General features: G+C 39.9%; 1 protein-coding gene across 1 annotated transcript in view; it reads left to right on the forward strand.

Moving 5' to 3' along the window:
* The window catches only part of CSTPP1 (centriolar satellite-associated tubulin polyglutamylase complex regulator 1), a 208,576-nt gene that overhangs the window by 40,540 nt on the left and 141,827 nt on the right, over positions 1-26,209 (forward strand). The window contains exon 2 of the mRNA XM_052652233.1: positions 11,370-11,472. Coding sequence (XP_052508193.1) covers positions 11,370-11,472 — 103 coding nt within the window. The remainder of the gene's footprint in view (positions 1-11,369; positions 11,473-26,209) is intronic.

Consider the following 26,209-nt stretch of genomic DNA (forward strand, 5'->3'; position numbering starts at 1 on the left):
CCTGGGGTGCTGCAGTCCATTGGGTCTCAAAGAGTCAGACACGACTGAGCGACTGAACTGAACTGAAAGTTAAACTTTTGACACACCACTGTTTTATATTCAGAGCTAGTAAAGGCTTGATTTTGGGTTAACACTTTTACTTTATTTTTCTTTCTTGAAAGTTTTAAATTTCTTTTTGTATTATACTGACTATGTTAATTGTGAACTCATAACTTTGGTAAGGAACATAACTAGCTTAAATTAAATAACATCAGAGAAAAATCTAGCGGAATACGTTTATACACTTGAAGTACAGGCCTGTTTGAATAAGATACAAAGCACAAAGTATACAGATATTTAAATACTGCTGACAATATCAGCATTTTAAATTTCTGTGATGAAATTTAATGAAAGACACCATAAACAAATGATAAGAAAACCCCTAAGGTAGGTGTATATTTGCACATATAGAGAATTAGAAAAGCTTCCAATCAAAAAGAAGAAAAAAGATAACCAGAGAGAAAAATGGACAAAGGATATTAGCAGATTATGCACTCAATATGCCAGCAAACTTGGAAAACTCAGTAGTGGCCACAGCACTGGAAAAAAGTCAGTTTTCATTCCAATCCCAGAAAAGGGCAATGCCAAAGAATGTTCAGACTACCATATAGTTACACTCCTTTCACATGCTAGCAAGGTCATACTCAAAATCCTTCAAGCTAGGCTTCAACTAGGGTTAGGGTTAGGGTTAGGCTTCAACAGTTCTTGAACCAAGAACTTTCACATGTACACTCTGGATTTAGAAAATGCAGAGGAACCAGAGGTCAAATTGCCAACATCTATTGGATCACAGAAAAATCAAGAGAATTCCAGAAAAACATCTACTTCTCTTTCACTGACTACACTAATGCCTTTGACATGGTTTCTTGAATCACAACAAACCATGGAAAATTCTTAAAGAGATGGGCATACCAGACCACCTGACCTGCCTCCTGAGAAACCTGTATGTAGGTCAAAAAGCAACAGAATGGTACATGGAGCAACTGGTTGGGCTGGTTCCAAATTGGGAAAGGAGTACGTCAAGGCTGTATATTGTCACCATGCTTATTTAACTTATATGAACAGTACATCATGTGAAGTGCCTGGCTGGATGAATCACAAGCTGGAATCAAGATTGCAGGAAGAAATATCAATAACCTATATGCAGATGACACCACCCTAATAGCAGAAACTGAAGAGGAACTAAAGAGCCTCTTGTTGAAGGTGAAGGAGGAGAATGAAGAAGCTGGCTTAAAACTCAGCATTCAAAAAACTAAGATAATGGCATTCAGTCCAATCACTGCGTGGCATATAGATGGGGAAACAATGGAAATAGTGAAAGACTACTGGGCTCCAAAATCACTGCACATGGTGACTGCAGCCATGAAATTAAAAGACGCTTGCTCCTTGGAAGAAAAGCTATAGGCAACCTAGACAGCATATTGAAAACCTGAGACATTACTTTGCCAACAAAGGTCTGTATAGTCAAAGCTATGGTTTTTCCAGCTGTCATGTAACAACAATAACAATTCACAGAAGAGAAATACAAATGACCATGAAAATATGCTTAACTTAATTAAGAAGACCAGAATACTGAAACAACAGTGAGAAACTATTTTATAACTGTTAAATTGCCAAAATCATGAAGTCGGTGAAAACAGTCATAGTGAAAACAGATATTCTTATGATGGGGAGGAGTATAAATCGAAACACATTTTGTAAAGCAATTTTGTATATCTAGTAAACACGGAGAAAAGGAACTTCTTATGCACTATTGTTATGATTGTGAGTTGGTACAGCATTTATGGAAATCAGTATGGAGGATCCTCAAAAAATTAAAAATAGAACTACTACCATAAAATCTGAAGAATTGATGAGCGCCGAAGAATTGATCTTTGTGGTGCTTTTGAATTGTGTGGTGAATTGTGTGGTGTGGTGAATTGTGTGTGAATTGTGTGGTGCTGGAGCAGATTCTTGAGAGTCCCTTGGACAGCAAGGAGAACAAACCAGTCCTAAAGGAAATCAACCCTGAATATTCATTGGAAGGACTGATGCTTAAGCTGCAGCTACAATAATATTTTGGCCACCTGATGTGAAGAGCTGAGTCATTGGAAAAGATCCTGATGCTGGGAGGGATTGAGGGCAGGAATAGAACGGGGCGACAGAGGATGAGATGGTTGGATGACATCACTGACTCAATGGACCTGAGTTTGAGCAAACTCCGGGAGATAGTGAAGGACAGGGAAGCCTAGAATGGTGCAGTCCATGGGGTTGCAAAGAGTCAGACATGACTTAGCAGCTGAACAACAACAACACCGTAAGATCCAGCAATTCCACTTCTGGGAGTATATCTAAAGGAGACAAAAGCACTAAATGGGAAAGATTCCTATACCCCTATGTTCCTAATAACATGGTTACAGTAATTTAGATAAGGAAACCACCTGAGTGTCCACTGATGAATGAATGGATGAAGATGTTGTGCAAAACACACACACACACATTCACAGTGGAATATTATTCAGCCACAAAAAATGAGGAAATCCTGCCGTTTGCGACAACATGGATGGACCTTGAAGACATTATGCTAAGTGAAGTAAGTCATAAAGTAGGTTTACACTATAGATTATAGTAAAACCTACCTATGTAAATAGATTTTAATAAAATAGACACTATGATCTCAGTTATATGTGGAATCTAAACGACTCCATCAGACTCTGGAAAAGAGACCAGATGTGATTGCCAGAGGCAGAGGCTTGGGAGAGAGGGAAGAGGAGGAAGGTGGGGGTGATGGTGGGGCAGAGTACAGATTTCCAGTAATAAGGTAAATGAATACTGGGGGTGTTAAATACAGCATGATGACTATTTTTAACACTACTATATGATATATGGAAAAGTTGTTAAAAGAGTAAATCCTAAGAGCTTTTACCCAAGGAGAAATAATTTCTTTTTTTTTCTTTTTATTTTATGTATTTTAGAAGAAGGATGTTAGGCTTAACCTATTATGATAACCATTTCATAATATATGTATAAATCAAGCCATTATGCTGTATTCTTTAAACTTTCACAGTAATGTACGTCAATTATTTCTCAATAAAACTGAAAAATAAAGCCCATGAGGATATGTGCATCCTCTCAGATGTCAGTTCCCTTGTGGCTCAGCTGGTAAACAATCTGCCTGCAATGTGGGAGACCTGGTTTCAATCCCTGGGTCAGGAAGATCCCCTGGAGAAGGGAAAGGCTACCTACTCCAGTGTTCTGGCCTGGAGAATTCCCTGGACTGTAGTCCATGGGATCGCAAAGAGTTGGACACGACTGAATGACTTTTACTTTCACCTTAAGAAAAGCTCTTGCACGTATGCACAGGGAGACAAGTACAGGAATGTTCAGCCAGCAGTTTGCTGTAGTGAATATGCGGGGACAGCCTGAGTGTTTATCAATAGAAATACACTGGCAAATAAGTTGGTACCATATTGTTTCATAAAAGATTTCCAAACATGGTCAAGTGAAAAAAGTAAGGTACAGAAAAGTATATGTCGTTTACTTAAAAACAAAACCAAGTTCACAAACTGTGTATTTCTGTATTTTTTAGATATGCATACCAACCTGATTGGGAACTGGGATTGGTTTTTAACTTTTTCAATATTGTTTGAATCTTTCAAAATAATTATATACTTATAAATAATAAACATTTTTAAAAATTTAAAGACCATGCCAATACTTTATCTGATTAACCAAATGAAATTTCTTTTCTAGTATTAACAATGGAGAGCTAGCATTTTCTAGACAATGCAGTGTAAAATGGGACACATTGTCGGTTCTTCATTTTTTCTTATTTTGTTTTGCTTTTGAGAGCTAAGGTTGAGATGGAAAGGCATGGGCTTTGGAGTCAAATGTTAGGTTTCAATTCTGACTCGGTCTTTTTTAAGACTGAGCAGGTTTCTTAGCCTCTCTGAGCTTCAGAAAAAAAGTCTATTACCTGCCTCACTGGATTGTATAAGTATTACATGTACTAGTTTTCCTCATTTCCCCATCTCCTTTGGTCAAAGGAAATTGGTCTATGTGGTCTAAGATCAAAGATGGTCTTGTATGGGTGATAAAATATTTTACCAGAGCGTACTGTATCCCTGGATGAGAGCATACCAGTAAAGATGGAGAATGTAAATGATTAATTTTAGAGGTTTAACTTTTTAAACCATTAAGCTATTTATTTATATTTGACAAGATCAACACATGTTAGTGATTTAGAAATGATATTAAACTTGAAGCTTCTAAACAGTTTACATGACAGGTTGTTGGTTAATAAGGTTACTTTTCTAATCTCAGAGAACAGTCTTGATTTAATCCAGCACTATTTGTTCCAACCAGCATCTGAGTCTCCAAAGGACTCTGACAAGGGAGAAAAAAGTCGGATATAAACGTGGATATATGTATATGCTTTGCTTTTCACTTACACTGCTATTGCTCTTATATCTAGTAATAGCTCATATTGTATTTTATGTGACTGTTTTCTAGTGAAACTTGTTTATTCTAGTCCACGGACTCTGTGTAAAATAATAATCATATAATAAAATGAGTGGTCTAAATAACTGAGGTAGCCCCTCAAGCAAAATTTTCCAAATGGGACCCCTTACCATTTAATTGCAAAATAAACAGCTAATACTTTGATGGTATTTATGCTTGGGAAGAGAGTAAAAAGAAATCGTTTTGGATTTTCCCCATATAAATTAGAGTCTCCTGAGTAATTAGCAGTTAATAAGTGAACGCTTCCTACAAGTTTAAAGGCTATAGCTGAAGTGAGTCTAAATTATGTGTATTATCACATGTGTAGAGTTTTATGTAGCTCAGTAATCCTTGAAGATAATCTGTAAACATGTTTGGTTAGATGGGCAAACTTTAAATAAGTGAGCAGGAGCTATGGTAGGTTGATGTCTTGGTGTTTGTTAGTGCTGAAACCCATTGTTCTGTGAGTTGCAATGTCTGGAAGGGATACGCAGTAACACCTATCACAATAACAACAATAGTCAACATACACACAGTAAGTTTATCGCATACTTACTGCGTGCCCAGTGCTATGCTGAGGTTATTGTTGTGTGTGTTGTGTTGTGTGTTAGTTGCTCAGTCATGCCTGACTTTTTGCGACCCCGTAGACTGTAGCCTGCCAGGCTTCTCTGTCCACGGGATTCTCCAGGCAAGAATACTGGAGTGGGGTGCCATTCCCTTCTCCAGGGGATCTTTCTGACCCAGGGATCGAACCCAGGTCTCCCACATTGGAGACAGATTCTTTACCATCTGAGCCCCCAGGGAACCCCCTAAGATTATTACATAAGTTACTTTATTTACTCCTCACTATAACCTTAAGTGGTAGACATTAGTCCCCAATTTCACAGAAAAGGGCAGAGAAATTAGGTAGCTTGCTTCAAGTCACACAGCTAATAAGTACCAAAGCTAGAAATTAAATCCAGTTCAGCCTGACTCCAGAGCCATGTTCTTAACCATTGCAGTGAATTGCTATATTGTTTTGATCTGTAAAATTTGTATGTAGCAATAATAACATAATCATTAATATGTTATCTTTTGTATATATCTGATATTTTCTAAAGAGGTTTGCTTGCTCCTTGCAAGGAAGTGCATCTGTGTGCTTAGTTGCTCAGTCATGTCCAATTCTTTTGTGACCCCATGGCTATAACCCCCCAGGCTCCTCTGTCCATGGAATTCTCCAGGCAAGAATACTGGAGTGGGTTGCCATCCCCTTCTCTAGGGGATCTTCCCAGCACAGGGATCAAACCTGTGTCTCCTGCATTGCAGAGAGATTCTTGACCATCTGAGCCACCAGGGAAGCCCTTTTCTAAAGAAATAGTTTATTAATAGACATAGTCTTCACGTCATACTCAAGTCACAGCAAGCTTGACTGTGGTATCTAGAGATTAAGTGATCAGCAGGAGATGATTCAATAGAGAACCAAGAAGTTTCTGATCCACAATTGCTTTCACTCACACGGTTCATATAAAGATCATACCGTGCTTAGTTATATTTTTCTCAGCCATTTCAGTGCAGTGTGTTGAAGGTTTAAATGCTTATATCAGTCCGTGATGCTATCTTGAGCAAGACATGGATCCTTAGGCCTTAGTGTGGATTTCAGAACAATAGAGCCTATTGGTTCACGTTAGAAAACTTAATCCTGGCCTTGTGAAAATCACAGCAAAGCAGAAGAGGAAAAGCCAATCTGAGACGTTTTTCCTTCTCCGAGAGGGCAACTAAGGTGCCCAGATATCTCTGCCCTCTGGGGATGCAGGTGTGCAGTTTTTATTCTTTAATCATTCACATAAATTAAAGCCTTTTCCTTTGCATCTTAAAAATAATATGAAATGACACCCCCCATGTTTTATTGCCAGACAAGAGCTTTGAACTTCTGTCATATTGACATTTGATAAAGTGCAAGGATTTTCCAGGGTTGGGTGGTACCCTTAACCACAGAAGGTGACATGGGACTGATAAGAGCTGCACGTGGAGGAAACCACCAGCTAGAAAGCAATTAGAGAGGAGGGCTCTTTGCACTAGGCTGGTGTAAAATCCTCAGAGAGGAACTCCCTCCTGCCTCTGCGGGCTCTTCTTAATTCCTTCATTTCACCCATGGATGAAAAGAGCACTAGATCTTTCTCTTTCTACTTTCTGAGCTAGGGATGGGTGGGGTGAAGACTTTGTGGTGAGCAGGTTCTTTGTAAGAAACTTTGAAACTGGGGACATGTCCTAACTTCACACAAATGCCGATTGGCATGCACACCTGTGCAGGTGGGGACAGGGTAAACACATATAACACACAAACACACTCATATGAGTTCACATATGAATTCACATGGGCACAGGTGGACCGCCTCTCATGATTTTACTATCCACACACACCCCCTTCTTTTGTGCTCCATGTAAAATGAAGATCGTATCTATTATAAAACTTATAACGTGTCAGTGATGAGGCAGTGTGGTATACAGTGTTAAGGGCATGGGTTCTTGGTAGGACATACCTTGGCTTGAGTGTTGGCTTCTGTTCTTACTAGCTGTGTGATCTTGAGAAAGGTACTTTATAAATCTCCGTTCTCCCTTTTGTATAATGGAAACGTGATCAAAATATCTATCATAGGATTATTGTGAAAACGAAATAAAATAATGCATGTAGAAATGTCTGTTTAGTTCTTTGGCCCATTTTTTGATTAGGTCGTTTATTTTTCTGGAATTGAACTGCATGAGTTGCTTGTATATTTTTGAGATTAGTTGTTTGCCAGTTGCTTCATTTGCTATTATTTTCTCCCATTCCGAAGGCTGTCTTTTCACCTTGCTTATAGTTTCCTTTGTTGTGCAGAAGCTTTTAATTTTAATTAGATCCCATTTGTTTATTTTTGCTTTTATTTCCAGTATTCTGGGAGGTGGGTCATAGAGGATCCTGCTGTGATTTATGTCAGAGAGTGTTTTGCCTATGTTCTCCTCTAGGAGTTTCATAGTTTCTGGTCTTACGTTTAGATCTTTAATCCATTTTGAGTTTATTTTTGTGTATGGTGTTAGAAAGTGTTCTAGTTTCATTCTTTTACAAGTGGTTGACCAGTTTTCCCAGCACCACTTGTTAAAGAGATTGTCTTTAATCCATTGTATATTCTTGCCTCCTTTGTCGAAGATAAGGTGTCCATAGGTGTGTGGATTTATCTCTGGGCTTTCTATTTCGTTCCATTGATCTATATTTCTAAGCCAGAAAGAAAAACACCAATACAGCATGCTGCTGCTGCTGCTAAGTCACTTCACTCGTGTCCGACTCTGTGCAACCCCATAGACGGCAGCCCACCAGGCTCCCCCGTCCCTGGGATTCTCCAGGCAAGAACACTGGAGTGGGTTGCCATTTCCTTCTCCAAAGCATGAAAGTGAAGTCGCTCAGTCGTGTCTGACTCTTAGCGACCCCATGGACTGTGGCCCACCAGGCTCCTCTGTCCATGGGATTTCCAGGCAAGAGTGCTGGAGTGGGGTGCCATTGCCTTCTCCGCCAGTACAGCATACTAACACATATATATGGAATTTAGAAAGATGGTAATGATAAACCCTGTATGTGAGACAGCAAAAGAGACACAGATGTATAGAACAGACTTTTGGAATCTGTGGGAGAGGGAGAGGGTGGGATGATTTGGGAGAATGGCATTGAAACATGTATAATATCATGTAAGAAACGAATCGCCAGTCTAGGTTCGATGCAGGATATAGGATGCTTGGGGCTGGTGCACTGGGATGACCCAGAGAGATGGTATGGGGAGGGAAGTGGGAGGGGGGTTCAGGATTGGGAACTCATGTATACCCGTGGCGGATTCATGTTGATGTATGGCAAAACCAATACAGTATTGCAAAGTAAAATTTTTAAAAAAAGATACAACAGCAAAAAATAAAAATATAAACTTAAAAAAAAATAATGCATGTAAAACAGCACAGTTTCTGGCACATGGTTATTCAGTAAGTTGCACAGGTGCTCAGAATTAGTAGAGCTGTTATTGTTATCATCATCATTACGTGTAATATTAAGTTCTAAATATCTGAATGGTAGCTGAATGTTAAATAGGTATAGTCCTTTATTTATATTTGTTTTCTTTTTTCTTTTCCCTGCTCCCCATCCCCCACCTTTTTTTTTCTTGCTGCAAAGTCTATTTTCCAGAAAATTCCTCCCTTTTTTGAGGAAGACAAAAGTACTTTGATTCTAACTGCTCTGAAAACATTTCTCCCTTAAAGGGCTTTCACATTGACTTTTAGTCCCTGGAGCTAAGACGGAGAAGAAGCAGGATTTGCTTCTAAGTAGAGCTCTTTCATTTTTGCTGTCAAAAAGCAAAACAAAAAAACAAACCAAAAAAAAACACAACAAAACCCTAATCTTTTGCAGTAGCCTTAGGTAGTTCCAACTCATAAAAGCCTATATGTAGCCCATGAAAGGAATCTTTTTGTAAGATAAGGATAAGTGGGTGGAATAAGAGAAGGAAAATACAGAAGTGAAAATATACCTGATTTTAATGTTAATTTGGCCATCCCCCACCCCTAGTTTCATATATACTTAATTATAAAACGATTAATGCCAGAAATTGTCTGTTGTTATTCTTGTTGTTGTGCCGTGAGACTTGCAGGACCTTAGGGACCTTAGGACTTCCCACCAGGGAAGCCCCAAGAAATTCTCATGTGTTATCTCATGACTTCACTGTCAGTTTGGGCCATTTCTTAGTGAAATAGTTTTCCAGTTGGATGAACTGTTGATGAAGCACGGGTTTTGTTTTCACATCTTTTTGTGGGGTCGGAGTTGGAGAATGTTTGCAGTAGCTGATACTTGTTAGCTTTGGGAAGCACTCATATCGATAGAGTAAGTCATGGAATGTAAACATGTCATTCATCTGGACTTCAGGCTGGTGTAAACATGGTGAAACTTTAGGTAACCACTGTCAAACAAAGACTGTCTTGAGTACAGCTTGGGTAGATAAACGTATTTGCTTTACAAGTCTCACTAAATTACCAGGACTTCAGGAATGTTGTTGTGTTTTTTTTTTAAGTATCTAATTTTACAAATTTTCGGTAATTCCCTCATGTTTTCCTGAGGGATGAAAATATGAAAGAGGCAAGTGTCCATGTTGGTAGCAACTTTGTGGAACTGCTTTGTGGCAGGATATTTATTACTTTGGGGTTTTTTGTTCTTACTGCTCCAGACGAAAATTGTTTTGTTTGTTTTGCTTTTGAAAAAGAAAAAAATAGGGTGGTAAATGGAAATACTGAATTGGAAGTTTCTATGTGAAGTGTGCCAGGATACCACTGTTACACCTAAAGACGAAAGTAAGGGAGGGGGAACAAGTGTCTGGGGAGCACCTGCTGTGTCAGAAGCCCTGCTGTATCACTGCAGCAGACTTCCAGTAGCCCTTTGAGATAGACTTTTAACGAGATATATTATCAAGAAAACAAGGCATTGTGGTTTAAGAATAGTGATGATGTTATTATCCGCAATTTACAGTAAGGAAATAGGCTTGCAGACTAATTTTCCCAAAATCGCATATCAGAACTCCACAGCCCAAGTTCTTAACCAGTGATTGTTAAACTTCAGGATACGTAAGAAACTTCAAGGGTACCTGTTAAAATTACTGGGCTCCGGTTAGAATTTTAAGATCACAAAGTCTGAGATAGTGCCAGGTGATGAATCTGCATTTTAATAGGGTGTCTCAGGCGATTCAGATTAAGTTGTTGACCATGTTTAGAGAAAGAATTAAATTCTGTTTCTCTCATCACTTATATGTGGAATCTAAAATATGACACAAATGAACTTATTTACAAAACAGAAACAGACCCACAGACATAGGTAACAAATTTATGGTTACCAAAGGGGAAGGTGTGGAGGGATAAATTAGCAGCTGGAGATTAGCAAATACAACTACTATGTATAAAATAGATAAATAGGGTTCTACTGTATAGCACAGGAAACTCTATTCAAGCTTTTGTAATAACTATAATGGAAAAGAATATGAAAAAGAACATATGTATATATAACTGAATCATTTTTCTATACACCAGGAACTAACACAACATTGTAAATCAACTATACTTCAATTTAAAAATAAATACATAAAGTTACGTTTCTTTCCACACTTGATAAAGAAGGAAACAGGCGCAGATTAAATAACTATCCAAGATTATGCCATCAGACAGAGTCATGATTCCAGCCCAGGTCTGTCTAATTCTAGTCCTCATCACACCCTTTATTACAAGCCCGTGATGAAATCACACGTCTGCTAGTCACAACAAATGTGGGAAACATGTTTTCTGATAAATCGGGCCACCCAGATTTCATGGTCTTATTATTTACCAAGGTTAATAACTTTTAACATCTTTGCTGGAATCTTCATGGTCCTTAAACTTTTTCAGTGAATTTTTTTTTTTTTTTAATGAAAGAATTGAGTTTTCCTTGCAGTCAGGCATAGAATCATTACTCCCTAGGGTAAATTTCTGAGCCATGGAAAAGTGGAAGGAGGTGGGAAGAAAGAATTCCCAGGTGTATCTGCTAAATGGTGCTAAAGCTCCTCACCTTCATCACTGAAATGAAGAGCGAACAGTTGATATTAATACTGACAGCCAATCACACGGCGGCAGGTCTTCTCCAGCATCTCCCTTTCTACCCACTGAGACTGTAGCTCATCTAGGGCCGTGCATTGCTTTACCTATTGCAGTCCACTTCCTGGAGCAGAGCCAGCGCCTCGATTGACTTTCATGCCTTACTGGGGTTTGGAGGGTTGGTTTTGTTTTTTTTTTTTAATCTCCCTCTCACTTTCTCTCTCTCTCTTCTTTTTTTTTTTTTTTTGTAGCCCAGCGACATGTCCTCACATACGTGGAGGATGCAGTCTGCCAGCTGCTAGAGAACAAGGAAGATATTAGCCAGTACGGCATTGCCAGATTCTTCACAGAATAGTAAGTACCTGAGTGCTTTGCCTCTAGGGCAGGTCCAGAAGAGGCTTTTGGAAGCAGGCAAGATGCACGGAGCAGGGCAGTGCTGATGAAGTAGTGGCAGTGAATGCTTGGTTTTGGTAGATGAGTTGAGGGCTGCCCAGACATGTTTTGGAGCATGCTTTTGGTGCAGCCAGCTTTGTCTAATGATGGGTCTAGTGAGTGGTCACAACTCTAGAAGCTCAACAACTGCTCGTTTGATCTGTTGCTACTCCTGCTCTTCAGTCGCTCAGCTCTTTGCGACCCCGTGGACTGTAGCCCATCTGGTCCTCTGTCCATGGGATTCTCCAGGCAAGAATACTAGAGTGGGTGGCCGCTTTCCTCCTCCAGGGGATCTTCCCGACCCAGGGATCAAACCCCCATCTCCTGCTTGGCAGGGTAATTCTTCACCACTGAGCCCCCTGGGAAGCCCTGTTTGATCTTTTAGATCTGTTTTGTTTTATTTTTTAGGTTCCTCTCATAATTTCTAACCTTTCCCATTATTCAGAATATTCACTCTGATTTCCTTTAGTCTGTGTTCCGTTAGCCTGTGTTTTTCTTGGCTGGCTTTTTTTCACGGAAATGTTTAGGATGATATTCCTCTGCAGTTTTCCTTCCAGAGGATGCTGTGTCCGTCACTGAAGAATTTAAGATTATTTCTAGAGGTAGGATATCTTTCATAGATTATATCTTATAGGACTTGTGTTTCTTTATAAAGTATGTTTGGAGTGTGTAAAAGTCAAGATGATTATCCATTTTTTAAAATTTATAAAAAATGGTTTTCTTTAAGTTTTATTGAGATATAATTGATATACAGCATTGTGTAAGTTTAAGATGCATAGCATAGTGATTTGATTTACATACATCATGAAGTGCTTATCACCATAAATTTAGATGAACATCTGTCGTCTTAGATAATTAAAGAAATAGAAAAAGCTTTTTTCTTTTGATGAGAACTCTTAGGATTTCCTCTCTTAGCAATTCTCATATGTAACGTATGAAATTTTCATATGTAACATACATTATTATATCCCCAGTACTTGTTTATCTTATAACTGGAAGTGTCGATTACCTTTATCCAATTCCTCCTATCCTTCCCCACCTCTGATAACCCCAAATCTGATCTCTATTTCTGTTTGTTTTTTTTTTAAAACTTTTTGTTTTGTTTTGGAGTGTAGCCAGTTCACAATGTCGTAATAGTTTCAGGGGAACAGCAAAGGGACTCAGCCGCACGTGTACGTGCATCTATTCTCCCCCGAGACCCCCCTACCACCCAGGCTACCATAGGACATTGAGCAGTTTCATGCGCTATATGTTAGGTCCTTGTTGGTTATCCATTTTCAATATAGCAGTGTGTACATGTCCATCCCAAACTGAGTTTGGTTTTGAATTACAGTTGACCTAGAACGCTGTTCGTTCCTGTTACACAGCATAGCGGTTTAATACTTCTTGCACATTTGACACTGATTATTACAACAAGTCTAACCATGGTAGTTCACTATACAAAGATATTACTTAGTTTTTTAAAAATTTTAGATATTAGCTACTGACCATATTCTCCTCACTGTACACTTCATACCCATAAGTCATTTTTTTGTTTTGCCACTAGAATTTACCTCTTAAATTCTCTTACCTATTTCTTTCTTTTTGATATCACAAAACTGCTTTTAGGCTGAATGAGATAATCAGTTTAAAATACCTTGGTCTTCATGAAGTGAGTGAAGTGAAGTCGCTCAGTCGTGTCCGATTCTTTGCGACCCCCTGGACTATAGCCCACCATGCTCCTCTGTCCATGGGATTTTCCAGGCAAGAGTACTGGAGTGGGTTGCCATTTCCTTCTCCAGAGGATCTTCCTGACCCAGGGATCGAACCCAGGTCTCCCGCATTGTAAGCAAGACGCTTTATCGTCTGATGAAAGGATATGCTAGAGAAATTTTAAAAATTATTTTTATTACCAAATTGCCATCACATATTTATATAATCATTTTTGTATTCTTTTCCCTTTTTTTCTGGTTTATTGTAAGCGTTTTAAGAAAGGAAGGATAGCTGTTACAGGCTATCCTGTTCTAAGGTGAATCATGAGCTCAGGTCTATTGTTGAAAACAAATTTTTTTCCTTTCTATTCTCTGGAGGTTCCTTGAAGATTAGATATCTCTTCTAATGGCCTAAACTTGGGTTGCTGTTAGGGGAATTCTTCACTCACTCTCACTCTTTTGCTGAGCTATAAGTCTTGCAAATTAAATCTAGATTTTTTTTATGGGTTGGAATTTCAAGCTCCTGGGAAAAACAGGCTTTCCAGGATCAGAGCTGGTCCCTTGTCTTCTCCCAGTTGTCTAAAAGAGGATGAAGTAGAGCAAGGCATCTTCCTTGTTCTCATGGTATGGGCTGAAGCAAATGAAGTGGGCTGGGAATAAAGACCAAGATCAAATAGCCTTGCTTGCTTTTACAGAACTGACAAGCCTAGGGGTCAAGTTTCTAGGCCATTTAATCTGCCAGCACCCTTGAGCCTCCTTGCCAAGTGAAACATGATTCTTCTGGGGGCAATGCTTCTTTCCAGCTTGGTTCATTTTGCTCTATGCTCCCTCCCCCATCTCTTTACGTCTTTTCCCTACTATGCTGGTTCCTGAGAGTAGGCATCATTTCTTCTTCATCTCTGTATTCCCAATGCCCGGCATGCATGATGCCTAGTATATGATAGGTATTAGGTAAATATTTGTTGAATCTATAGCTGTATATATATTTTAAGTTATTGAATACTATCTACCTGGTGGCTCAGTGGTAAAGAATCCTCCTGCCAATGCAGGAGACACAGGTTCGATCCCTGGGTCAGGAAGATCCCCTGGAGTAGGAAATGGCAAGTCACTCCAGTATTCTTGCCTGGAGAATCTCATGGAAGAGGAGCCTGGTGGGTTACAGTCCATGGGGTTGCAAAAGAGTCAGACATTACTTACCGACTAAACAGCAAACATTTCTATCTACTCTTTACTCTTGATCTTATTATGAATAAGAACTATCTCTTGTTCTTTTTTTCTTTTTTGTTGATTGTTTTTGATAAAGTTCTATATCCTGCCATTTAAGAAGCTATGTACCAGAATTCCCTGGTGGTCTAGTGGTTAGGAGTCCTCACTTTCACTGCAGGGGGTATGGGTTGTATCCTTGCTGGGGAACTAAGATCCTGCTTGCTCTGCTGCCCAGCCGAAAAATAAAGAGGAAGCTGTATACCATGGATGTACCATGTAGTGTGGATTCCAAAAGTGAACCCACCAGTCTGTGTAACTAATACTGAACTCTAACAAGGCTTATAACTATTTCCAAATGCTATTGACTATAGCTTTTATCTAGCAGTACACTGTTGGGGAAAAAAGAGTCTTAAGATTTTCCACAGTGCTGATAGAAATCTAGTTACCAAGCGAGCAGTTTCTTGTCCTCAGAAAACTAAAAATTATGTAATATATATGAATGGCACACACTTGACATTTCTATAACTCTAAGACTGCTGCTGCTGCTGCTGCTAAGTCGCTTCAGTTGTGTCTGACTCTGTGCAACCCCATAGACGGCAGCCCACCAGGCTCCCCCGTCCCTGGGATTCTCCAGGGAAGAATGCTGGAGGGGGTTGCCATTTCCTCCTCCAATTCACACACACACACACACAGTGAAGTGAAAAGAACGGAGCCCTGGGAAGAAGAAGAGCTGCTATCCCAAGTCCTCACTCTATAATCTTGAGCCAATTGCTGAAATTCTCTGGGCTCAGCTGCCTCATCTGTGAAATGGGTATAATAAAGTCTAACATGCTAATAAAAATGATGTGATAGTTATACATTATAATAAAGTTTTTATCAAACTCATACTATATTGCAGTAACTATAATTCTTAAGTAGGTAACATTATTATCTCTGTTTTATAGATGCGGAAACTGAGTCTCAGAAAGGTTAAAATAGCTTCTTTCAGTTCATGAGCTACAGAATTAAGAACCAAGCCTCACCTGCGGTATTAAAAAGCCACTGTTCTCTACTGTCTCCAAGTCTCTGTAATGCCTAATGTTACTGGAGGCCTAATCAGATAATAATTTGAGGTCTCTTCTTGCTATAATTTCTAAATACTTTCAGGTTTCCCTTATGAATTATGCTTCACACAGGTTATCACACAGCTTTGTCTGGTGACCTCGATACATTGCCATTTAAATGTTTAACATTGGCCTTTTGGAGGGGATAAATTGGAGCTATCTCTAAACAATAGGAGACATAATTTTTGTAAAAAATGTGTTGGGCTTCCCCGGTGGTCCAGTGGTTAAGAAGCCGCCTTGGAATGCAAGGGACACCTGTTTGATCCCTGGTCTGGGAAGATCTCACACGCCACAGAGCAGCTAAGCCCGTGCACCAAAACTACTGAGCCAGTTTGCTAAAGCCCGTGAGCTGCAACTAGAGAAAGCCCATACACAGCAATGAAGACCCACCACAGCCAAAAAATTAAATACATAAATCTCTTAAAAAATATGTTAAGTGCGCACTTCCATCTCCCAGTTTCAAGTTCAGACATTGATATTTTCATACAATAAATGGTGGATAATTTATCTTTTTTTCAGTTCAGTTCAGTCGCTCAGTCATGTTCAACTGTTTGCGACTCCATGAATCACAGGCACGCCAGGCCTTCCTGTCCATCACCAACTCCAGGAGTTCACTCAAATTCACATCCATCGAGTTGGTGATGCCATCCAGCCATCTCATCCTCTGTCGTCCCCTTCTCCTCCTGCCCCCAATCCCTCCTAGCATCAGAGTCTTTTCTAGTGAGTCAACTCTTCGCGTGAGGTGGCCAAAGTACTGGAGTTTCAGCTTGAGCATCATTGCTTCCAAAGAACACCCAGGGCTGATCTCCTGTAGAATGGACTGGTTGGATCTCCTTGCAGTCCAAGGGACTCTCAAGAGTCTTCTCCAACACCACAGTTCAAAAGCATCAATTCTTCGGCACTCAGCCTTCTTCACAGTCCAACTCTCACATCCATACATGACCACTGGAAAAACTATAGCCTTGACTAGATGGACCTCTGTTGACAAAGTAATATCTCTGCTTTTCAATATGCTATCTAGGTTGGTCATAACTTTCCCTCCAAGGAGTAAGCATCTTTTAATTTCATGGCTGCAGTCACTGTCTGCAGTGATTTTTGGAGCCCAGAAAAATAAAATCTGACACTGTTTCCACCGTTTCCCCATCTATTTCCCATGAAGTGATGGGGCCGGATGCCATGATCTTCGTTTTCTGAATGTTGAGCTTTAAGCCAACTTTTTCACTCTCCTCTTTCACTTTCATCAAGAGGCTTTTTAGTTCCTCTTCACTTTCTGCCATAAGGGTGGTGTCATCTGCATATCTGAGGTGATTGATATTTCTCCCGGCAATCTTGATTCCAGCTTGTGCTTCTTCCAGCCCAGCATTTCTCATGATGTACTCTGCATAGAAATTAAATAAGCAGGGTGACAATATACAGCTTTGACGTACTCCTTTTCCTATTTGGAACCAGTCTATTGAACAACGATAAAGATTACTCTTCCAAACTGTTTTTGGAAGGTTTTTCTGCCGATTTTCTTCTGTGGATTGGCTTGCCCTCTAACCTGTGCCGTCACTCCCTGGTGGTTGGTGTTTTCCAACAAATCCATGATTGTTCCAGCAAATCTGGATAAGCTGTAAAACATGAGTAGCTAAGCTGTACTCTGTGTGTGTGTGTGTGTGTCTCTAAGACTGTGAGCTCTTCAGATCAGATTCCTCTGGACACTCTTGAAAGAAGGATACCAGATCCCGGAGGATTTTCTTTTATGTTGTATGCAACCTCTACCTCTGAATGTTGTCTTTCAACCAGTGGAAGGTAAAAGGAATTGACGTTTAGAGGTGCCACTCTAAGAATAGACCAAGTGTCAGCACCGGGTCAGGACCTTTGAAGAAGTACATCCAAGAAAAAGAGGCTAGAATAGAGTAGCTGTAACTCAGGAACCACAGTAGAGTGTGACCAGGTTCTTGTGGCACAGATAAAATGAGAAATGTGGTTTTTTAAGACAGTGGAAAATAATGATGAGAGAAAAACAGGCTGAAATCTGAGAATTCCTATCACGATTGGGAACCATTCTTCACAGGCTAAATTGATAGTTACAACCCTGTGGCATCAGGGAGCTTGACCTCCACGTACGAATATAGAAAAGAATGGTACTCTGTGGTCTTGGGTGGTGGGCCCAGGAGGGCTCTTTTTTATGATCAAGCGTCTTGTTTCTGTCTTTTTTTTTAAATGATGATTTTAGCTTCCTAGGGAAGTTTGCATGACGACTACTTTGGTTACAAGCACATATGCAGATTACCTTCATAGATGGAGGTTTACCTTAAGGATATGTGAGACTATATGACAACACTTCTTGAATTCATTCATGCAGTGATCGTTTTTGAGCACTACAAGTTCCTGTGTGTATTTGGCAATGAAGAAGAGTGGTGCACAAGGCAAATAAGATATTAATAATTGCCCTCATGGACCTGGAGGTTCAGTGAGAAATAGTCAATAAACAAGTAAACTAGTGATGATGACAATAGCTAATAGTAGATAAATACTTGCTATATTCTGGGCATTGTTCCAAGCCTGTAACATGTATTATGGCATTTAATTCTCAAAAATACTACAAGGTGGAGTATTAGTATTATCTTCATTTTATACATTAGGAAATTCAGGCCCACAAAAGTAACATTCCCCAGGTTACACAGCTGATAGTAACAAGATAAACAACAAAGAAGTTACCTAGAATAATGTGGTTTATAGAACGGCCAGGAAGGCCCCTGGGAGGGACGGCATTTGACGGCTCATCAAATTATTATTGAGAATTTATCAATGTATTATTTATCAAACTTATCATTTGAGGGCTCAAATTATAGAATGATTGGCTCCTCATTCGAGAGCTGATAAGTTACTTCAGCTCAGGTGACTTACCTTGTTTTTGTCCACCTCTATCACTTTCTTTATCCAAAAAAGAAAATTGGAGTAATTTTATTTGCTGCTTCTCAGAGTAGAATACCTTTAACAGGTAATAGTTATAGAAATCTACCTTATAGGTAATTGGCCTCTCTCATGGGCACTGCTTGTATATAATAAGTAAGAATAATAAAATAATTAGTCACAAAATTATTTGTGTTATGTAATATATACTATATATAGTTTAAATATGGAGATGGAAGTATTTATCCATTTTAGAAAAAATTATTAATTCCATTCTGATACATATCAATTATCAGAATTCAGTTGGGAACTTGCATGCTTGTTTTATATGCTGTAGTAGTAAAAGGTGCCAGCATCAAATTCCTTTTTTTATTGTTTTTGTTAGAATAAGTCCATGAAATGTGAGTTTCATTAATTTACTCTTGGAGGAAAGATTCCAATAGTGCATATTCTTAAATCATTTAAAATGTAACTCTAATGAAAACAGTCCATGGTTATAAAGCATGTATTACTTTTTCTTTTTTAAACAGGTGCTTTAAGCCCTATGAAAGATGACCCACTTCTCTCCTCAGTAATCTAGAACGATCAGGGCGTAAACTTTCAGTTCTAAAGTTGGCAGGTTTTGTAGGATTATCCACCACCCAGCATTTAAGTCATGTTTGGGCTCTTCTTGTGCCCATGGTAACAGAGGAGCAGGTCTGGGGCACTGAGAAGCACATGAGAACAAACCAGGACCTCGCTGATTTTCAGGCTCGTAGCCCTGAATGACGGAGAAGGCAATGGCACCCCACTCCAGTATTCTTGCCTGGAAAATCCCATGGATGGAGGAGCCTGGTGGGCTGCCGTCTATGGGTCACACAGAGTCGGACACGACTGAAGCGACTTCACAGCAGCAGCAGCAGCAGCTCTGAATGAGGAGCGGACCCAAGACTTCTCTGGGCCTTTTCTGCTCCACATTCTCCCAACTGATTGTTGTAAAGTTGAGCCAAAGTGTAGCATAGTGAAGTAGTGGTGACTGATCGTATCACAGGCGTCTTCACCAGGGGTAATGCTTGTCCTGGCCTGCCCCTCATCCCCATCTTGTTTCCACAGTTCAATTCTTAGCTGCAGTTGACATTCTGTAACAGAAAGTTATCCACTTTTCACTGTCACCCTCTGCATTCTCAGAGGGTTGCCTGGAATAGATTTTGCCATAGCTGAAGCAATCCTGCCCTCACTGATCCTGGCCTAGGCATTTCTGTTCAGCCATCATTTATGAAATCTGTAGAGGATTCTGGTTCTTTTCTATATTACCAAAGGCATCTTGTAGAAAAAGGATGCCAAAGAAACAGTGGCGGGTTTGAAAGTGTTTTGAAGCTTAAAAATCCAGGTTCACTGAGGATGTAAGAAGCTGCTTGTTTGCTTGGAATCCGTCTTTCTTCTCCAGGCCCTTCACGTTTTGAGCACAGGCAACCACCCAGCAGCGCTTCGCCTGGCGGCCGAGGAAGCCATTTCACAGCCCGTCAGCCCCCTGACTCCTCTAGAAGCCGGAGTCCAAGGCTATGCAAGGAATGATTGGGCCCAGATTCTCCCTGTCAGGACAGACCTTACTTCCCCACCCCATCCCTGCTACAAGTTAAGAGGAGTTTAGCTGTCATGAAACCGTTCAGTAAGAGGAAATGAAGGAGCTCCATCCTTGGCTGAAGGATTCTTAAGACCCAGTGATACTGTTTCTGTTTTCTTGGGAGCTGCTCTTACAGCTAGCTAGTATAAATGTTGGGTATCCTTCTCCACACTGAACTGTTTCCCCTTAGAGAAATTACTTGACTTATTGTAATCTATAAATAATATAAAGAACCTTTACTTGGCCCAGCCCAAGCCCTGATATTCCTTCTCACTCTGATCATTCCGAGTGCGCCTCTGGCAATCAAGTAGACACACACAAATCTGAGGCAACTCGTCAATAGTGCTATTGCTAATCAGAAGTTAAGAAGCTTTACCTAATCAACAATAGAACCATTTAAATGAATCAGGGCTTCCCTCCTGGCTCAGTGGTAAAGAATGTGGCCTGCCAGGGTTAGAGACCCTGGTTGGATCCCTAGGCCAGGAAGATCCCACCTGCCACGGAGCAACTAAGCCTGTGTTGCCACAACTGCTGAGCCTGTGCTCCAGAGCCCCGGGAGCTGCAACTCCTGAGCCACGCGCCGCAGCTACTGAAGCCCGGGCGCCCAGAGCCCGTGCTCTGCAACGAGAGAAGCCACCCCAGCGAGAAGCCCGAGCATCACAACTAGAGAGTAGCCCCTGCTCACCACAACCAGGAAAAAACACTCGGACAGCAGCAAAGACCTAGCACAGCCAAAAATAAAGAAATAAAAAAGTTATTAAATTCATCCGTGGTTTTAATTTCTCCCATAATTTGCTCACGACTCTAGAAGATCAGTGGAGCTGGCAGCACAGGCCTGGCATGAGAGCAGGAAAGAATGACACAATCTGGCACCTGGAACCAGAAGGTTGTTAATGAACTGAGATGGGGGTGGGAGGGAGACAGGGGAAGGAGGATGGACAGTCAGATTTTTGGCAGCCACACAAAGGTCCTTCTTTCCCGAGAAAAGGGAAACGAAAGTCAAACGAAGCTTCTCTCTGTTACTATGATTTGTTTAGATGTCCGCCTGTGTGTTGCTTCCAGCCCCTGACAGGTGCATCTCTGCACTCAGTGACTTGCCCACAAAACAAACTGTTTCTCAGTATCCCTCAAGAAGGGTCGTATCCAACCAAGCTCCTGTCCAAGGTCAGAACTGAGCACTCCCATCTTCAGCTAACAGATGCGGCTCTGATCAGCATGGTGTGCGTATGCATGCATGCTCAGTTGAATCTGACTCTTTGCCACCCTATGGACTGTAGCCCGTCAGGCTCCTCTGTCCATGGGATTCTCCAGGCACAAATACTGGAGTGGGTTGCCGTTTCCTTCTCCAGTATCTGACTTTATGTATTGATGATTCATTTTCATGTACGTCTCATTCCTGTTTAGCTCCAGTTTTCTGGGATGTTTGCATCCCTCCTATTTCATGGCCTTTTTGGAAAGTGATAGTATTTCTCTTAAATAGTATTAGAGATGAAGATCCTTAGGACTTGTTAGCCTCTCTTGTTTTCTGTAACACTGCGTGCAGTTTGGATTAAAGACATTTGATGATTTTCTACATGACTGGTAGCCGTTTAGTGTTAGTTTATTCAGAGAATAACCTAAGAAAGCTTTCCCTGCCCCCCAACATATAAGCTATTTCCTTACTTCCTGTATATACCCTCTTTCCTCTGGCTGCCAAGGTTTTAAAAATTCAAGGTGTCATGGGAGACCTGAGTCAGTCAAGCCTATCCAGCTTGTATTGTTCCTGTTCTTAGCTCCAGCAGTGCAGTGATGTGCTGAGGGTAATGAAAAGCAGACATTCTCTGCTGAGGTCATTGCTCGTCACACTGGCAGCTTGCTCCAGGAAGCTGTTTATCTGTGCTTGCTGAGCCAAGCTCCAGCCTCCAAACAGTTGGAATGTATTGAGAAACCACAGAGCCCAAGGAGAGAATGTGACACGGGCAGTTCCAGGCAGGGAGAGTATATTCACACCACACAAGTTACAGTTTGCATATGTGGGAATAATTGTTCCTGTGCACGGCTTCAGACTTCATTTGCTGTGCAATATATGTGCCCTCTCAAAGGGGTTTAACCGAGAGAGCTCTGTTCAAACTGTCTCGAACATCCACTAACTTGCCGTTAAGGAAAAAAAGATATTATAGAAAACTTGATGTAAAAAGCACCTTTTTTAAGGTAGTGTTTTTCTGAGTCAGGTTTGTTGTTTAGAATCTTAAACCATACAGGCCCAGTCTCTAAGGCATCCCCAAACAATATTCCATGGATGGTTTTTCCAGCTAAATATTTTTCTTCATGTCTTTACCAAAATAGCAAGTATTGTTATAGAGCTTTAAATGTGGTCTATATCAATAGGAATATAAGATATGGTCACATGTCATGAGGGGCGTGTCATCTGGTTGAGGAGTTAATGCTTATTGATTAACAAATAGAGAACCATTCAAGACCTTATATAATGGCTTTAAATCGTGCTTGGAGATCTGAGAGTATAGTGAAATAATGGGCACTAGAGTAATTACATCACAGAAGAATTTGTCTTGACCTGTGTGATGGTTAATTTTATGTGTTAACCTAACCAGGCTAAGGGGTGACCCAATAGCTGGTAAAACATTATTTCTGGATGCGTCTATGAAGAGGTTTTCAGAGGAGATTAGCATTTAAACCAGTAAACTAAAGAAAGATTGCCCTCCCCAGTGCATTTGGGCATCACCTAATCCATTGACCTGATTAGAACAAAAAGCTAAAGAAAGGTAAATCTGCTCTCATTGCTTGAGCTGGGAAGTCCATTTTCTCCTGCCCTTAGACATTGGTAACCCCTCCAACCTGAACTAGAACTTAAACCACTGGCCCCCTGCTTCTTGGTTATTCAGACTCAAACTGGGACTTATACTGTTGGCTCCCCTGGCTTTTAGGCCTTTAGACTTGGTGGAATTTACCAACTTTTTTGGTTATCGAGATTACAAATGGTATATCTTTTTTGGCCTCTGTAATCACATGAGTTAATTCCATAATCAGGTAAGCTAAATCTCCATATATATATATATATATATATATATATATATAAAATATCTGTTTCTCTCTGGATAACCCTGATTAATATAACCTGGAAAGGTGAGTAGAATATGGATAAGTGAAAAAGAAAGAAGAATTTTTATATGACTTGAAAGCACTGTAGCACAGTGGTTAAGAACACAGACTTTGGAATCAGATCTATGTTCGAGATCTGATTTCGAGCCTGCCATTTAACTTGTATGTGATCTTGGGCAGGTTGCTTACCCTTACCTATAAAATAGGGAGATTCATATAAACATAAAATCATATGTTACATGATTGATAGAAGGCTTAAATGAGATAATGAGTATAAAGTGCTTGGCATTCTACCTAAGACATACTAAGTGTTGGATAAATAATAGCTACTGCTGCTATTGTTCTTCCATTAAAAAATATTTACTGACTGCATTTTGTTAGTGTTCTAGACACTAGGGGATACAGAAGTGAATAGGACGGACAAGATCTCAACCTTCACGGCACTTCCACTCTAAAATTAGCTATCGTTCTGAAACTATCTTTGTTTCATTATTTTCTCTTTTAACTATTTTAGACTTACCAAAAAAATCACAAAAATATTATTGAGTTTCTATAGCCAGCTTCCATTATTCCATTCTTTCACCCAGCTTCCATTAATGTTATCATTTTCTATAACCATAGTATAATTATGAAGATCAGAGACTTATTAATTGAAAACTATTAATTATAGACTTTATTGGAATTTTCACCTCCGTTTTGGAAGGCCAGTTTTTTCTTGTATAAATTCTAGGTTGGCAGTTTGGCACTTTGCATATACCATTCCATTCTCTTCTTGTTTACACCATTTCTGTTGAGAAGTCAGTTATCAGTCTTATTCTTATACTTTTGAAAATAATCTACCCTTTTATAATAATCTCTGACTACTTTTTGGATATTTGGTCTGATTTTTGCTAGTTTTTCTGTGATATGCCTAGGTTTGCTTTTCTTTGTATTTATAAACTGGGATTCTTAAGTGTTTCTTGAACATGTAACTCGACATCTTTTATCAGTTTTGGAAAGGTCTCAATTTTTAACTTTTCAAATTTACCTCTGTTCCACTATCTTCACTTCTTCTGGAATTCTGATTACACAACCATTAGACTTTTTCATGGTATCCTCTCTTACGTCCTTTCTGCATTTTTTTCATCATTTTGTCTTTCGGTGTGAATATTTTTTTCTGAGCTATTTTTACAGTTCATTAATTCTCCTTTTATTTATGTCTAATTTGCTGTTAAACCCATCTATTGAGTTCTTAACTCCCAATTATTGTATTGTTTTTGTGTGTGTGTTTACTGTGGCACTTTTAATCAGTCTTTTAAATACAAAAGAAGGAAAAGGGAAATTGCAAGTTGGGGAAACTATCAATATAAATGGTTGAAAGTTAGTCTGAAGAAACTAATCTCTTCTGAAAACATCTTCATAGACACATCCAGAAATAATGTTTTATCAACTATTGGAGCACCGCTTAGCCTGGTCGGATTGATATGAAAAGTAACCATCACACAGTCTTGCCTCCCCTACACTGCATCTTAATTCTTTCTTATTTTTATTTCCAACAGCAAAATAGATTTTAATTAGCTTACTTTCTATAATTTATTCTTCTAGATTATTGTGAAAACCTTAGTTTTCAAATAGTAGTTCAAATATGGTTTTTTGTTTGTTTGTTTGTTTTTTAAAGGCTTATCTTTAGAGCAGTTTTATGTTCACAGGAAGATAGAGATTTTTTTATATATCCTCTGCTCCCCCAAAATGCGTGCTTCTCTCATGCCAGCATCCCACCAGAGTAGCCGCCTGTTACAGTTTATGAGCTGTGTTGACACATCATTATCACCCAAAGCCTACAGTTTACCTCAGTCGTGTCCGTCTCTTTGAGACCCTATGGATTGTAGCCTGCTAGGCTCCTCAGTCCATGGCGTTCTCCAGGCAAGAATACTGGAGTGGGTTGCCATGCCCTCCTCTGGGGAAATCTTCCCACCCTGGGGATAGAACCCGCATCTCCTGTGTCCCCTGCATTGCAGGCAGATTATTTATCCACTGAGCCACCTGGAAAACCCAGTTTACCTTAGGGTTCACTTTTGATATTGTACATTCTCCAAGTTTGGACAGGTGTATAATGGCACATATCCATTATTGTAATATCATACAGAATATTTTTTAGTGCTCTAAAAATCCTCTGCTCTGGGACTTCCCGGGTAGTCCAGTGGTTAAGAACCTGTCTTCCAATGCAGGGGACTCCCCACCCCAACTTCTAATATTTTTTAGTGTCTTCATAGTTTTTCCTTTTTCAGGATATCATATAGTTGGAATCATATAATATGTAGCATTTTCTGATCATTATATTTTGTAGTTGAACTGCTGTTCAGCCGTCATTTTAAAAGTCTACAAATAGCACATGCTGGAGAGGGTTTAGGGAAAAGGGAACCCTTTGGCATGTTGATGGGAATGTAAATTGCTGCAGCCGCTATGAAAAATAGTATATAGGTTCCTCAAAAAAACTAAAAATAGAGTTGTCATATGATCCAGCAATCCCACTCCTGGGCATATATTCAGAGAAAACTATAATTCAAAAGGGTACATGCACCCATCTGTTTACAGCAGCACTGTTTACAATAACCAAGACATGGAAGTCTTGGACCCAAGTGTCCATCAGCAGATGAACGGATAAAGATAATGTGGTACATGTATACAATGGAATATACCCAGCCATCAAAAAGAATGAAATAATGTCATTTGCAGCAACATGGATAGTTGTTGTTTGGTCCCTAAGTCGTGTCCGACTCTTTGCGACCCCTTGAACTGCAGCGCATGAGGCTTCCCTGTCCATCACCAGCTCCCAGAGCTTGCTCAAACTCATGTCCATCAAGTTGGTGTGCCATCCAACCATCTCATCCTCTGTCTCCCCCTTCTCTTCCTGCTCTCAATCTTTCCCAGCAACATGGATGGACCTAGAGATTATCATACTAAGCAAAGTAAGTCAGAAAGAGAAAGACAAGTACCACAGAAATGCCCTATGATATCACGTATGTGTAGAATCTAAAATATGACACAAATGAACATATCTATGAGACAGGCACAGACCC

This window comes from Budorcas taxicolor, chromosome 15 (assembly GCF_023091745.1).
Source record: "Budorcas taxicolor isolate Tak-1 chromosome 15, Takin1.1, whole genome shotgun sequence".
In the NCBI taxonomy this organism is placed as follows: Eukaryota; Metazoa; Chordata; class Mammalia; order Artiodactyla; family Bovidae; genus Budorcas; species Budorcas taxicolor.